Source organism: Pangasianodon hypophthalmus, chromosome 3 (genome assembly GCF_027358585.1).
Source record: "Pangasianodon hypophthalmus isolate fPanHyp1 chromosome 3, fPanHyp1.pri, whole genome shotgun sequence".
NCBI classification, from domain to species: domain Eukaryota; kingdom Metazoa; phylum Chordata; class Actinopteri; order Siluriformes; family Pangasiidae; genus Pangasianodon; species Pangasianodon hypophthalmus.
This window is the reverse complement of record NC_069712.1, coordinates 23,593,809-23,609,838: the sequence shown is the minus strand read 5'-3', so window position 1 is coordinate 23,609,838 and position 16,030 is coordinate 23,593,809. Positions and strand designations below refer to the sequence as shown.

The 16,030-nt window shown below is 42.8% G+C and overlaps 1 protein-coding gene across 2 annotated transcripts in view; it reads right to left on the bottom strand.

The window, feature by feature from the left end:
- Positions 1 to 16,030, bottom strand: part of meis1b (Meis homeobox 1 b) — a 56,156-nt gene that overhangs the window by 26,476 nt on the left and 13,650 nt on the right. For both annotated transcript variants that reach the window (XM_026935614.3, XM_026935610.3), the window contains exon 8: positions 3,970 to 4,115. In XM_026935614.3, the coding sequence (XP_026791415.1) occupies positions 3,970 to 4,115 (146 nt within the window). The remainder of the gene's footprint in view (positions 1 to 3,969; positions 4,116 to 16,030) is intronic.

The window sequence follows — 16,030 nt, the reverse complement described above, 5'->3', positions numbered from 1 at the left end:
GAGGCCTGGCTGAACCCTGAACTTTAATGGCCAGGATAGTTTTTTGTTTTGTTTTGCGTTTTTTTTTTGGGTGAAGCCACTGGGAGTAGTCCCCAAATACACCGCTCATATGAATGAACTCTGAGTGCTTATTCTCTTTTTGACAAGGCAGGTCCCACACATATTTTTGGTCATTATCAGTAGCCTTGATGTAAGCAAACCAAATGAAAGTAAAAGAAGTATAACTTAGGCATAGAGTAGATTCTTACCACCAAGCATGCAATACTCCAAGTGGCAAGGGACACAGTATGAATTGCTTCTGAGATCTTATCAGTCATGACTTGTTCTAAACAGTGAAACATTCACTGACTAACATAATGTAGCCTGTCAATTGGGCATATCCAGTTTGTTACAGGCAGTTAATAAAAAAAATAGCACCTAAACATAAATTCTGATTCATACATATGATTTGATTAATTGATGATTTGATTAATTAATTTGATTAATAACATATCCAGGCATGATGCAGTTTGATGGATATAGTTTGGATTTCAGTGTTGTAGCAGACAGAAAAAGCCTGAAAAAGAACAATAGACAGATCACTACTACAAAAAACACTACAAAAAACACAGCACTGTAATTTTTTACATAAATTTTAAGTTTGATATGATTTGAATAATGTGATCATGATCATGTAGTGCAAATCAAAATTTACTGAACTTTTGAAGCTCCACTGCCCTGTGCCAGAATGACTCTCAACCTGTGTTGTTCTAAGCCACAATGGAGTCCAGCCTTTCAAAAACCTCCCTGTGCCTTCCAAGGCATTATTTTCAGGCAGGTCATATGCTGAACATCTGTAATTCTGCCCAGTGAATGTTGGAAATCATCACAAGGGCAGGACACAAAAACCCCACTGCTTTGCACCCCCATTCTCAACCTCTAACTGTGGGGGAACAAATTCACCCTCAAACTTCCTGAAGAGGGCATAGCCCCTATCCCCCACTTCCCCCTCCTTTTCACACCTGGTTCTGGTATAAAAAAAATGCAGCACTGTTGACAGTGGTGACAGTATGCTTTAGCCCAGATTGAAAAAAAAAATGATATCACAACTGTTACTAGAATTGTGCATGTTCAAAGAGCGATAATTTAGGGCCTAACTGAAGTAGCAGGTATCAAATGTTGCTTTGCAGTTTTTCTTCTAACATGAACAAGTGATTAAAAAAACTGGAAGAGGGACATCATGTTGTGCTGCGGTTTGGATTTTTACGAGCTGTGATAGAGCACCCTGTTCTCCAGCTCTGTGTACAAATAAGAGGAAGTAGTGAGCTACGAGTGCCGGCTGAACACTGCTGTTCAACGCCAGGGCTTTGCAGTGGCTGGGTTGCAACCATCTGAAGCCTGAATTTTGTCTAATTACTCTATCACATAATTTTGCAAATTGCCTTTTCATTGGAGAGCTGAGTACAAAACCACAGGCATGCTGAGCCAGAGGCTTCCATTTGCTGGACATTTTTGGGCCAATTAAAGAAGAACATACAGTCTTCAAAAGGAGGTACGTAACAAGTTTAATGAGGAGGAGGTGGAGAAGAAAGAGTTAAGGAAAGGAAGGCAGTATGCAGTGTCTTGCATTTCTCCCCAGGATGTCTGGAACAATCGATAAACCGAACAAACAAAGTTTGTAGAAGGAACAACTGCAACAGCAAAGAAGTTTGAATTTTTGTTTCTTTCTGAGCTGCAAAGTTTACTGGAATATGTTTACACTGGGGCTTTACAACAGAGTTAAACACTCAGAAGTGGCTAGTAATAAGTACAGTCTTATTAGCTGATAATAGTATATAGATCTACAGATCATTTTCAAACTGAACCAAATTCTCAACAAGAACATATGCAAACACTTTTGTCTGCTGTCTGTATCCCTCCCCATTATTTATGCACTTTCTCTTTCACCTCCTCTTTTCCCTGTCTCCACAGCAGAGTAATCTTGTCTAACCACCCACCTCACGTTTCCGGTTCTGTACATTGGTTTCACTGGTAGGCTCATGTGACATAGACAGATGCCTCCTTATTTCTCTTGACTTGCGGGTATCTACAGTGCCAGCTTGAGGATCTCTCCTCTTACTTTACAACAGCCAAATCTAAGACATTAAATTAGGGCTTTCATAAGGCTGCATTGTTTCTGAGGCCTGCTAATTGCCACTGACCACTATCTCTAAGAACCAGACCCATTTGCACACTGAACTGTTAGAAGAGTGGACATCCAATGCACTACTGAGGCTCCTCCCATGCATTTTGTGTATTTGTTCTCCCTCTGTTGCTTCGCCTCTCCTCTTCTCCGCTCATGGTGAGACTGTCAATGTCTCCGTCCAGGAAGCAGGCAGGGACAGAAGGCAAGTGGACTGCTATATCCCCTGGTCAGTCAACCATTGTACACATTTAGCTTGCTACAGAAATGCTGAGCTTTCTTCTTGCAGCTGTGTGTAGTGCATGGTGTGCTATGTAGAGTGTACAGCAGAATGCTGTTGGTTCTTCTGCCTGCATGCCCCAACACCAACCCTCGCTCTCTCTGCATAGTCACCATTTTGGCAGGCATGATGTTCCAACTTATTGTGTTCTTTTTCTTTTTCTCCACTGCTCCCACTCTTTCCCTTTCTTTTTTCTCTTTCACTCTTTCAGTTCTGGGTGCTCTGGAGGCCTCCTGTGGTTGAGGGGGCCGCTGTTGGCAGAAGCTCAGCCTCCCCACCAGTGGCTCCACATTTAGCTGCACTGCCTGTCCGCCAAAGAGCGCACTCACACACGCACACAACACACACACACACACACACAAAGCAATAACCCAGCGCTTTCCACACGGCCAGTAAACCAGGTCAAAGCAGACAGTGTGTGCTCTCACCAATAACTCCTAGCTCTAGTGCAAGTGAGTGCACTGTGTGTGAACTAGCAAATGGCTTTCTTTTTACACACCTTTCTCCTGGGGCCCCTAAAGGTGATGGTTAGCAGGAGTGACTCTATGTGTTTTCATGTGTGTATGTGTGTGTGTCAGGGTAAAGGGGGGCCGGGGGCAGATGAAGGTTTCAGGGGCCCCTGAGGTAGTTTTCTGTGGCACAGATGTGAGAATGGAGGGTGACCACATGGGCAGGCTTTGGAAATGATCAAATGGGTTCGCTTTTGACTCCGCTCTGGTTGGAAACACATTGCCTTTCAACACCTCAAAACAATGACTGGTGGCCATAATAGGTGTGTAGTCTACAAATCATAAAGTCATCTGTTCAGCATTTATATTCATACAGGGAACCACTTCACTGTGTTTAATTGAGACCTGGGGTTGTGTAAAAGTCGCCACCAGGCCTGTGAGTGCCGTGTGTGACTTAACAGTGTGTTAAGTCTGTGGTGTTGATATATGGAGATAAGCAGTGTCTTTGTCATGCTCAGATTAGCTTGTGGTGAACAAAATAGAGGAACTAAAGTTCATCAAGAGTGAGAGGAAAAGCTGACCACATCAACACAGTGTGCTTCCCTAATGCTTTTCTATTGCAGGTGGGGACACCCACAGACAGATAACCACTGTGTGTCTCAGCCACCCACACCCACCCACACCCACCCACCCTCACACACACACACACACACACACACACACACACACTAACTAACTAACTAGTTGCCTGTTGCTCCATACTGAACTGTCATAGCCACCTCCATGCTAAATAATAGCCACTCACATTCACCAAAACACACTCATTCCATAGATCCATCATGAAGAGCAACTCCTTTTATTAACTCGCTCATGCTCCGCCAATAAGAGCAAATTGGGGAGAAAAAAACAGAGTACTCTCTTAATAATGATCATCTCTACCATCTCTAGCTCAAGGCTGTTTTTCTCCTTAGCTTTTAAAACATATCCAGGCATGATGTGGTTTGATGGCTAGAGTTTGGATTTGGCAGACAGAAAAAGCCTAAAAAAGAATGATAGACAGATCACTACTTTATACTCACTGTCAAGTGCTGGAAGAGCCATGCCCGCATGATGTTGGTTGCTACTTTAGGGAAGATGCCACGCTTTTTATTCCTCTTCTTCTCCTTGTCAGGGTCATCATCATCGCCCGTACTAGGGGATGCCACACTGTTGTCCAGTCCGTCACCTGTGAAAACAGACACACAGATATATGTGCATTGTCAGTAGAACCTGTTTACGTCAGCTGACAGTCACAAACACAAATGCTCACATACACACAGTGGTGATTTTCCTCTCAACAAAATAGGGCAACAATTTGCACTAGTAGGGCTTACAGGCAGCAGCTCTAAATGCATTGAGTTTTAATACTTTTAGAAATAACCTCCTTTCTCCCACAAAAGAGAAACTTCAAGCTCAGAGCACAAACAGTGAGAAGGAGAGAGAGTAAACACAACCACTCAAAGGACTTGTACTGTCGCATTTGTTTACTGCCATCAGAGTCTGAGAAGGATCTGCATTGACAAAGAGATTTAGTTTTTATCAGGGGAAGTGGGGAAATATTTACCCAGAGCTTTCTTTTTTACCTTAGGTGGAGGAGTTACACTGCAGCACAAAAGAAGGGCACAGAAATATGAATCTCCTGCACAGACAGTGGCTTTTCAAAGCACCCAATTTTAATAACAATGCCCCATGAGTGCCAACAGCAACCTGTGGGTTCTCGATAAGGCTCCATTAAGGAGAGTTACACAGCCGCCAGACCCAGGTGGAAACACAGCAGAAGACTTAGGCTGGAGCATGGCAATGCTCTGCATATGATGAATATGGAGCTTGTGTGAGTGCCCAGTTCTATTCACAAACCCAATTATTGTGTGATTTCTGAATTAGAGAGAGATACTCCTCCATCTCTGTCATTTTATAATTGTTATGAACATTATTCAAGAGGAAAAGCAGTCGATTCAGATGTTTTAAATAATAAATCATAAAAGAAACATGAGTGAGGTAAACTACCTCAGAGAGCTGTGAATTTCAACAGCTGAGCTCTCTTTTGTGCACTGTCCTCTACAGGACAGACTAAAGTGAGCACAGAGTTAGAATTAGTTATTTATTAATTACTCAAGAAGTGCTCCCAGCACACTGTTCCATAGCCCTTTGAGACACCATGGCTTAACTCTTTCCCTACCAGTATCTTTAAGTACTTGCATGAGGCTTACTCATTGATAATTAATGAAAATGTCTGTGGTAATCTGGCTGGAGATAGTTTTCTTTCCAGCTTCAGTGAAATAATGAAGGGCCTAAAATGGCCTTTGCTCCCCATTACCTCAGGCAAAAGAATTCCTGAAAGCATGCCTTGCAGGCATCTGAATTATATACACCATTAGGAGAGTGGAGGCTTTCTGTGTTCCATATAAAACCGCCTGGCCCTGCTGCATGAGAGCAGCTCCAGAAAAGGCTGCGATTTCTTAAGTGAAGACTTATGTAGATACAATGGTGCTGCTTTACATAAGGGCAGATTTCCCCCCTTTAGACACCAGAGCTCCCAGGCCACCCCCACAGAGAAAAAAACACTCTATCAGACATACACTCTGTCACATCACACACACAGAATGTGAGCTTTGATTACATCATTAACTGATGCCAAAAAACAGTTGGGCTTAAACAGCAGTTTGTCCTCCCCACTGTTTTTAGGCAAATAAGACTTCCTCGCTCCCGCCTGGGAGGGGAAGCGGCACCGCTGGTTTGTAATCTAAGACCAGATTTTCATTGGAAGCAAATGCTCTCAAATCGGTGTAAAGACCAGTTCATGTTCAGCAAAGCTTAAAATAATAAACCCAGGGCTTGTCCCATGCGACTAAGCAAAACAGAAGCAAAGGCTAGATATCAGGATAGAAGATGGAAAGTAAATAGGGGGGCGGGAATGAAAGTAATAGTAAAGAGAAAAAAAGAGAAAGAAGAAGGGGGGATGGCGTGAGAGGGAAACAGATTGTGTGATCTCTGAAGTAACTCTGTTGTGTCTGCTCTCTTGAGCTGCTCTTTCTCCTCCTATTCCCAGTATTATGAATTGTTTAACCTCTTTCCCCCCAGTATTTTTACTTAACCCTGACCTCCAAGGACCAGTGCCTTCGAGGCAGAAAGGAGGAAAAGAAAGTAGCTGAAGCTGTCGATTTTATTGGCATTTCCATTTTCACTGCAATTTGATACTGATGCACCTTGGCGAGGTCTGGGGCTAATTTTGAATCCTTTCTCTTCAACATCAACAGAAGCCAGCCATATGGCGGTGGCTGTAAGCCACATTTTCACAAAATGTCATCATTGGCTGCACTGAGCCTAAGCTTCTTCCTCCCCGGCCAAAGAAAGGCGTGCGAGTGGTGGCAAGTCCGAAAAGGTGGAAATAATCATAAAAATGATGCCGGTCCATAAACAAGCTCACAGCCTCATTAGACCAGCAGCAGGCCCCAGTGGCAGATTTATTCGCCTTTTCGCTGATGCTGTGAGGAAATGCCATGGGCTAACTTTGGCCAACTGCTAATGGGTTATGACAGCGTCTTAGCAGCTAGCGGAGGGGTGTGTGGGGGCAGTGTGCAGGCCGGCCTGCCACTGACAGTGAGGGGAAAAATGTCATCTCATCTGCCCATGTGAGCTGGAGTCTGTGTGGCAATTAGGGAGCAGGCCGGTGACTGGAGCAGGCCAGAGGCTGAGGAGGATGCCCCACGGCAAACCAGGGAGAGAATTTTTTATGATTTGCTCTCTCACACACATACACACTCACACGACTGACATCGCTCTCCCTGCCTGCTTGCCTGCCACACAAATCAGGTTAACACTTCCCCCTCTCCATGCTTTTGTCAGCCAGCTCTCCTGGATGGCTTACTCCCTGTTTTTGCTCGCCTCTTTCCTCTCTCCCTCAACCTCTTTCTCTCTCTCAGTGTTGATGACCCCCCCACTCTCTCTTTCTCTCTCTCTCTCACTGCTACCCTCTTACCCACTCAAGGCATTTCCTGACATTATCAGAGGAATCTAGGGTAATCTGTTATGATCTGATTACTCAAAAGGACACTTTAATTGGCACTACCTGTTCCTTTGTTGGCTCGCACACAACCCTAAGGTGTCAGACATTTTTCTCATGATTTACAAATTAGCAGTGTGGCGTCTCCAGACTGTCAAGCACATTAACATCATATAAGACATCCACTTAAGCGGATGCAATGCACATGCATGCTTTTTCACAAAGGAGTGTTTCATTGAGGAAAAAATGATCGAGATTTGCAAGCTCTTTTCAAGCCAAGGGTTATAAGTCAATGTGTCAAAGTACAGAGCACAGCTGTTTGCCCTGTTCAATCTCTTAAAGAAGTGTTTTAACAAAATTTTATATTCCATGGTCTGCTGCGCCAAGTCATGGAGAAAGATTTTGAGTTTTTACTTCTTACATTACCCTACATTTAGTCCAAAGGATGATTCCTGGATCACCTCTGGCCCATGAAGCAACAGGAGTGACATGTGCCACACACACACACACACACACACACAGTAATGTGACTCAGGATTCCCCAGAGCTGCAAAACTCAATCCTATGGGTCACTTTCCACATCCTTTCAGACACATTCACACACCCCTGCCTTTCTCTCAAACTCACATACACATGCCCACAAAGAGAGAGAGAGAGACAGAGAGACAGACAGACAGAAGGGTAGGGGTGGTGTCAGAGAAGACAAAGCAGCATTTATTTTATTCGGCCCATTCATATGGTCAGAATGGGCTAGGCAGTGGGGGGGCAGATAGTTTTTTTTTTTGGGGGGGGGGGGGGGGGGGGGGGGAGGAGGGGGGTCGGGGCCTTTTGCATGGGTCACAAGCACCTCCCGCCTAAAATATTCAGAACATGCAGGAATTCCTCGTGCAGAATTCTCAACAAGAGACGCTCAGAGTCTCAAAGTGGCTGCTGCACTCTCAGGGCCTCAGCATGCATTTTTCAGCAGCCAGCTACCAATTCCTCTATTCCTCTTCACCAAACTTCCTATCTCACCATCATTTATTGACTCCTCTCCCTTAACCTATTATTTACTCCTCGTTCCTAACACAAAATGAACAGCCAAGATTAAGATAGATAAAATGATTCATGATTATTATATTATATTCATTATTTATAACTTTGTTTATACCTCTTTGTAATTTAGAAACAATGATTTTCAAGTATTTTTATAAACAGTAATCATGCCTGATAATGTGCTAAAGTACTACAGTTAACTCTTAGATCATTTCATTAGAGCTACAGGACACTCTCCAGAGCCACAGTTTATTGCTCACTACCTGTTATGTCATGCGCATACTGGAAAAAAAGAGGCTAAAGTAAATACTTTTGATAAATAGCAGTGCTAATGTTTCAATGTTTATACATTAAAGAATTAACATATGAATGACTATATATGTAATTTGAGCTTATAATATTGTGTTTAATCAAGAACACTTGAGAATGCGTGCTGTGATATTGCCCTGTCTGGGTGTGTGTATATTTGTGTATGCGTGCAAAACATACAGTTGCTGAAAATAGGTAAACATACATCTTTTTCTTTTTTCCTTTTATAATGACAAGGAAAGAATGGCAGTGTAAACACTAATCTGCAGAGCTTCGTGATTAGGATCTGCAATTAAAGGTGATTCATTTCAAATAACGAGGTAAATGATGACAGTTTAAAGAACCGAAGAGCCTTGAATAATGCTGACAGACGCCGGCTTGGTAAAACCATAATTTGATACATGAAAACAAATGTAATTACAAACCCTTTTATCATCGCTCGTGTCTCTTTGCCCACCTTTACAGTGCTGGAACCCAGGCTGTAATGTGTGTTTAATGTATTCCATATTTAGCATTGTTCCATCTCTCATTACACGCTGGTGCCCATGCCAAGGCCTTGCTGTGAGCCCTTCATGCATTTTCCCAGGTCTCTGGGATCAGGCGCTTGACATACCCATAGGTAATGGCAAAAATGTCATTGCAAATGTTACGGCTCTCTCTCGACTGTGTCTGTGTAAGGGTCACTTCCACTGAAGCCCTCGACACGTTGGAAAAACGCACCAGGGCCCAAGGGCAGAAAACACAGTATTAACTCAGTAAGCCACCCTCTTTCTCCCTCTCTCACTTTATCCTCTCTCACCCTTTCTCTTCCTGCTTCTCTTGCCCACCTCCTGGTCCTCCTCTCTTTCCTTTCTTTCCTCCTCCAGTCCTTGTGTTGAGGGGGAAGAAACTGTCGAATGGCAGTGCAGGCCAGTGAGTTTACCCTTTCATGTCAAGCACTTTTACTGTGCAACTATTGATTTTTCCTCCTTTGTAATTTTTTTTTATCTGAAGATATAAGACAGGAGAAAAGGCAGGGCACGGAGGTTCAAATAGGAACACATTCAGAGTCCTTCGATTCCACTGAGACTCTCATACACTCACACACACCTTATACATTCTTTTTTCTCGCCTTCTGTCTCAGACAGCTTTTGACACCTTCTTCAGGCCAGCTTTGTTCGATAACAATCCAGGCCAACTGACCAGGAACAGAGTGCTTTAAGAGAACATGGCTCACAACAAAAAAAGCCCTTAACTGCTTCCTCGCACAACAACAATACTGTAACAATCTGGCCCAAATCAAGCTAATCTCCTGAAAGCAAGTTCTGAAACACATTATCAAGTGTTGCATGTTCAGAAATACACACATGGTACAATAAAACCAAGAAAGCCTTTCTCTAGTTCAGTGAATGATAAATGAAATGTCTGCAGCTAATCTTTTAGTCTTCAGTGCAGTCCTGTAATTCTGCAATATCAGAACCAGACCAAGGACTATCATATGAATAAAGGCTTTTGACTGCAACCACTAGTACACAATGCTTTTTGGGCATGCTGTGGCAAGTCACTGCACAGAACTGAATGCCCTGTGGTGGAGTTAAGAAGCCTTTATTATTGGCTTCTAGCAGATAATTTTCCACCTGGTGGCTATCTAAATAATGCAGGCAAAGATAAGTGCTTTAATAGGCAGGGATTTCCCCCTTTGCGGAGTACAGTTGATAATAAGGGAACATTTCACTGCCAATAATAGCCCCTCGGCTATCACTGAAATTATCCAATGGAGTTAACATGGAGGGGCCAGTAGAAGGCAAAATTACATATGATTAGCTGCTGTTTATAAGTAAGTAGGGAGCATGGATAAACTGAGGGGAAAAACAAGGACAGAGAGAAAAATTAGATGACATTAAAAGATTTTTAACAAGTAACATCACTGAGTGTATTCTCTGCCTTGCTAAACTGCATGTCAAAGAGCCTGTTTGTTAGCCCTGTGAAAGCCATATTAACTTCAGTAAAAAGCCCCCCAATCCTACCCATAGGGTCTCAGCATGGTTTCTGAGGTTACAGGAAGTGGTGTAGAGGGGATGTGGGGGAATTGTAGTCCTATCAGCTGGGGGTGAGCTGAGGAGATAAAGCTCTGTGCTGGAAAAGAAAGAGCCGGCCTGAGAGTCTACTTCCTGATTACAGCAGCACAGGACGGCTGGACATTAGCGATACCATTACAGCACATACCTCCTCACACATCCCACGTGCAACACACACACACACACACACACGGCACAAAGAGCAAAGAGAGCTCCAGGGGCCAGTGTGCCTCTATTGGTCACAACCTTTACATTTAGGTTATCGACTTGGGAATCTGTCCCACTCCTGCCTTTCTTTGACTCATTCACACTCCGAGCACCAGCCAGCGATCAGGTTACTATTCAGAGTGTGTGTTTCGTAAACACAGCCAACTAAAAGCTCTGACTCTCTCTTTCTCAAACATGCATTAAAGTAAACACACCCCCTCCAATCACACACCCACAACCACACACTTTTTTGTTTGTTTATTATTTTTCATTCATTCCCTAAATCTTTAGAAAAAGCCCTGAAGAGCCCTTTTTCTCTCTTCCCACTAAATCCTTCAACAGGTATCCATGTCAAAAGGCCGGCCCTCAGCTCTGGAGGGGGCAATTATTAAGGAAGGGTCAGTCCCAGGTCAAGCTTTTGCCCAATTGTTAACGCAGCCCTACTCCTCAAAGAAAGCCCTATTCTGCCAGCCTTCAGCTTTTCTTCTGCTCAGGCCACCATCTTCTGCCTCCATGCCCCAACAACACACAGCAAATAATTCCATTATCGCAAATGGCTTTCAGCGGTATGTACACACATTGAATACTTTTAATGTGAGGTTTGATTCTCAAAATCATTTGAAAAGGGATTTCTGGGTTATTGTCTTTCTAAATAAGCAGAGCAAAATCTGCACCTATTTGCTATGCTAGATGAATTTATTTGCTACATGTATTGGGGTTAAATAGAAAGGAGAATAACCAAAATTAAGCCACAGAACAATACAATTCACAATGGAGAAAATAAATAAAGAATAACGAAACTGATGTGGAGTAATTTGGACATACTATAAACATCACAGTCCTCCTGCTATCTGTCACAAAATGCTAATGTCATTTCAAACAGGCCCAGGACCTTGCACACAACTCACGCCTCAGCCACTATCTACAGGAAAATATTCCTCACGCAGCACTATCGGCAGGGCAGCATATGGCAAACTAGCAGCAGGCCATTCATCCTCATCCTCTTTGGAAGCTAAAATTAGCACAGTGCTGTTTGTGGCTTTCAGCTGGATTTCAACCACTGTGATACTGCTAATATAAAAAGCGAGATGACCTCTGCCTCAGAAAGAGAGAGAGAAGGAAAGAGAGAAAGATACTGTGAGAGAGTGAGATACTGTTCATGCACTGATCATGGCAGGATTATCCTGTTAGGTTAATGTCTTTTTTCCCTGCATGTCTGCTGAGAGACTAATACATTTTTAATTTGTTTTATTTGGAAACATCTTCTCAAATGCTCATCCACGCATGCAGGTCGGTGTATATGCAATGTTTTAAAAAGGACCAGATTAGTGGAGAGGCATCTCTCTTTGACAGACAAAGTCTTTGCTAATCTCTTTACGAAAGACTTAAAATAAACTATATGCCACATTGTCAAATTAAAATGCCTTCCTAAAGAACAGTGTTAATGCTTGTTTGTCGACTGTAGGTTCTCTCTTAGCCTGCTGTCTTTTCTTCCCTTTCTCTTTTCCTCTGTAACTGTTCTCTCCATCCACCAGTGTAATACTGATAGTTTATCTCTTGGGTGTTATCTGTGTTTTTCCTGGAGAGCTGGGCAGTGTGTATCTAATGTCCACTAGGTCCAGAAATAATGCCTTATTCGTCATCAAAACTCCTACATACAAAGTTTTAGGGACTTAAACTTAAACCAGATAAACTGTGTTGAAACGGTCCTGAAAATATTTTGACGTGATTCATGTAATATTCATTTTGCTTATAGATATTTCTATCAAGAACTTGTTTCTGAGGCCTAAATGACCACCAGTTGATCAAGTGGGCCCACTGCCTACACAGTGTTTTACAAACACCAGCAATTTGGTCTTGGCCAATGAAAAATTGCTTAGAAAAGGACTTCTTTAAACCCTGAGAGAGATGAGCAAAGTGTCTACATCATTAACACACCATAGTTACAGAGTGTAGACTATATATAGCATTTGCTATTTCCCCTCTCGAGCTGAATATCCCATAGCAAATTTCTTCCATGCAGAATTTTTTTTTTCTTATAGCCAAAATATCCTTAATACATTAAGGGGAGCAAAGGCTCTCAAATAGAGATGCAGCATCAGCACGCCAAAAGAAAAAAATACCCAAAATCTGTGACCTGTGGGAAGCAAAGTTAGAGTAGCAGAGGAAAGAGAATGAAGGGAGCTCTCTAAGCTCCATGGCCAGGGTTCACATGTCAAACTCAGGCCAAACAGAGCAGAAGGAAGTGCCCCAGTGACTGCTGAATCCCAGAGCAAACGCCACACTGACAGTGTATCATTGCAGCTTTATGATCATTATCTACTGTGAGACAAGGTGCTTAAGCAGCCCTATAATTGCCAGTTAAACAGAGCAAAAAAGCATGAGAGAGGTTTGATTTATAGAGAGTAAAAGAAGGAGGGGTTTGTTTGCTTGTCTTCTTTGCGCTTTTTCCCTTTCTCTTTTTTTGTTCCCACACAGCAGAGAACCTAGGCCTAATCCCAAAGTCATACTGCGCAGCACTGTGGGAACCCACACTGTTTCCCCTTTTCTAGCATGAGAACGCTGATGCTGCTACTGGCCTTATCAGTGACATGGCCATAAAGCCATCAACAGCAGTAACTCTCAGCAGAGCTTGGCAGTTTATGCATTGCTACTGCAATTTGCCAGGGTTGATGGTTTAACATGCGATTATGAGGTTGATAGTGGATGTGGCATTTCCTCTCCAGGTAACCAAACAAGCATGCTGGAGGAGTCTTGGTTCAAGGCATCGCTATGAAAACCACTAAATAAACAGTAACTTCTCTGTTGGTGCCTGATATCACCTTGCATCATCCATCACTGAGCTATTGAAGTTACATTTAGCCCTTTTGCAGGGAAGATTCATAAAATCATCAGAAGACCTGTAGCCTAGAGGAGAATGAGCTCCCCTCTACATGCTGGGAGAAACACACACTGCTCTTTGATGTTCCTATTTATGTCATTCCTGTTTATGCGTTTATTCCCACAAACAATAAAGCCAAACAATTCAAACAATAAAGCCTTAACCATCGCTGCCTCAACACACTCTTCCCTGATCTTTCTCTCCCAGCTTTTCTGTTCTGCGATTGTGTGTGTGTGTGTGTTTGATATCCACTTACTTTCCTCACCTGGTGCCTGCCTTCAGATCTCTTCAATTTTAAAAGTCACACAACTTTTATCAGCCATTAGGTCTCTAATTTAACCAGATTACATCCAACCTCTACTCCCAGCATAGTGCACATCTACATGCACAACAGAGAGCATAGCCACCTTCATCTCAATGACAACGGCAAGCTTTTGGAGCAGCACTTTGAAACAGTATGCATGCACACTTGAGGCTCAGTTAAAGTGAGAAACACAGTGGGGAGAGAGAGAGAGAGAGAGAGAGACAAAGACTGAGACAAAAATGCAAATTTTTAATAGCTCAGAAACTGAGCTAAAAGCCCAAACCACTGTGTACATTCAAAAAGAAAGTGTGCACAGCATTACACAGTAGTGCTACATATTTAGTGATTAAAGAAAGCTAGCACACGCGCCTTCAGAGAGAAGGGGGAAAGAGTGAGAGACAACGAAGGAAGCGAGCTCTTCCAGTCTGTTGGACAATTGTTTCAATTAACAAGTGAGTTTGACGAGCGTGAGCGGCAAGGGCTGTGTGGGCAAAACTAAAAGCACACTGCTGCTGACTGACATGAAATCTCAGGCACCGTCTGCTGACCTGCTCTGAAATCTGACCAATCCCTGCACAGAGGCGGTAACTTGGGGCCAATGAGCCAATGGGGACTCTTGCTCAAGCTGACCTTCATAGAGGCCTGTGGCAAAATGAGTCGATATGATGTTGAGAACAGCACTCATTCACTCAGATCTATGTGGCAAAATAATGATCAGGATCTTTATTCTGCTCAAAACACCTTTATCATGCTTAAATAAAATGTAACATTTTCCTTTCTGGAACAGGGAGACTTTTAATGCAACTCAGCACTGGATAAGAAGCAATTTTTTGCGTCTCCTTAGAAAAATGGACAGTATGTTAATTTGTTTGCACTAGCTGCATTTGTCGATAATCCTGGTAGTGTATTTTTTTTGTGTGTCTGTGCGTTTATGAACTTGGTGGTTTGTTGAGAACAGACTATGCAGGCCTTTTTTCTATCCTCAGCCCATATACATGTAAATTCATGCAGACAATAACAAGAGCCTCCCAGGAACTATTTGATTTGGCACACTTTTTGAAGGGGGGTTCTTCTGCAAATGGGTCCTGGTAATTGCTGACACGTATCAAACTAGTCATCACATTGGCAGTGGACTCTTTGTACACACGAATGAAACCCTAAGCTTCTCAAAACTCTCAACATGCTTTCTGTGTTCGCTCTTTATGACCTGCCCATTTGTGGTAGGGTTAAAAATTCTCATCCCTCCTCTCCTCTGTATGGCCCAAGGGTGTTCTTTTTAATGTGCACTTGCCTAGAACCCTTGCTGCTCTATGGTAGGGAACTGAAGAGGCTCATAATAATGACTTGTTTTGCCCTCTTAAGCTAAACACATTCACTAAAATAAGTGTGATCTCACATACAATACCACAACATGTCCTCTGAGAGGGTAACAGTCAAACAAAGGCCGGTATGTATGTGTGACACTGAGCCAACCTCGCTAATAGACTTGCTCTAATTAAAGAAGGGCTGGACTGGTTCTCAGCTGGACTTCTTTAAGGAGTTGAAACCCTCACTAGGGAAGACATGCAAGCAGAAAATCCAGCTCTCTCTTTCATATGCACAAGGTACATGTTGCAAAACACAACATGGTTAAATATATTATCATATCTACCATCAGGTCTTAGAACATGTTTAAAGTCACAACACTGGCTATCATGAATCAACATTCTCTTGGTTATTTCATGATTATTCTATGTTTTTGAATAAGGTCTTTGCTAATGCTAAATATGTACCTGACAGGAGAGCATGTGTATTGGCTTTCAAACAGATATTTATTAGGTTTCAGTGCCAGCAGAAAGACGAGAGGAGAGGAACCCGTCAACATGTGTGCAGTGAAAGGAAGTGGTAGAGCATGGAAAGATGGAAAAGGTCAGTAAGAAAACAATCTATGAGAGAGAGAGAGAGAGAGAGAGAGAGAGAGAGCGAGCGAGGGGGAGGAAGCCACTTGGGACAGGGGAAAGTGGTCATGAGTGTCTCAGCCAAAAGGATAATAATGCGCTTATTGGGATTATGAAGTGACTCCTTACAAAACATGCTAATATGGTTAATACTGCTAGTTTCCACATTCAGTAATTAACCCACATTAGCATAATGCCCTCCCACATCACATACAGTGCTTTAAGCAACTTATGTAGTGGTACATGTATTATTGTGGTGGTTAGACACCCTCTTTTATGTCACACAAACACTCACACATACAACAGCTTGGAACTGAGGTATGGACATGTTTTTCAACATTAGAAAGATAATAACAAACACGCAGCCA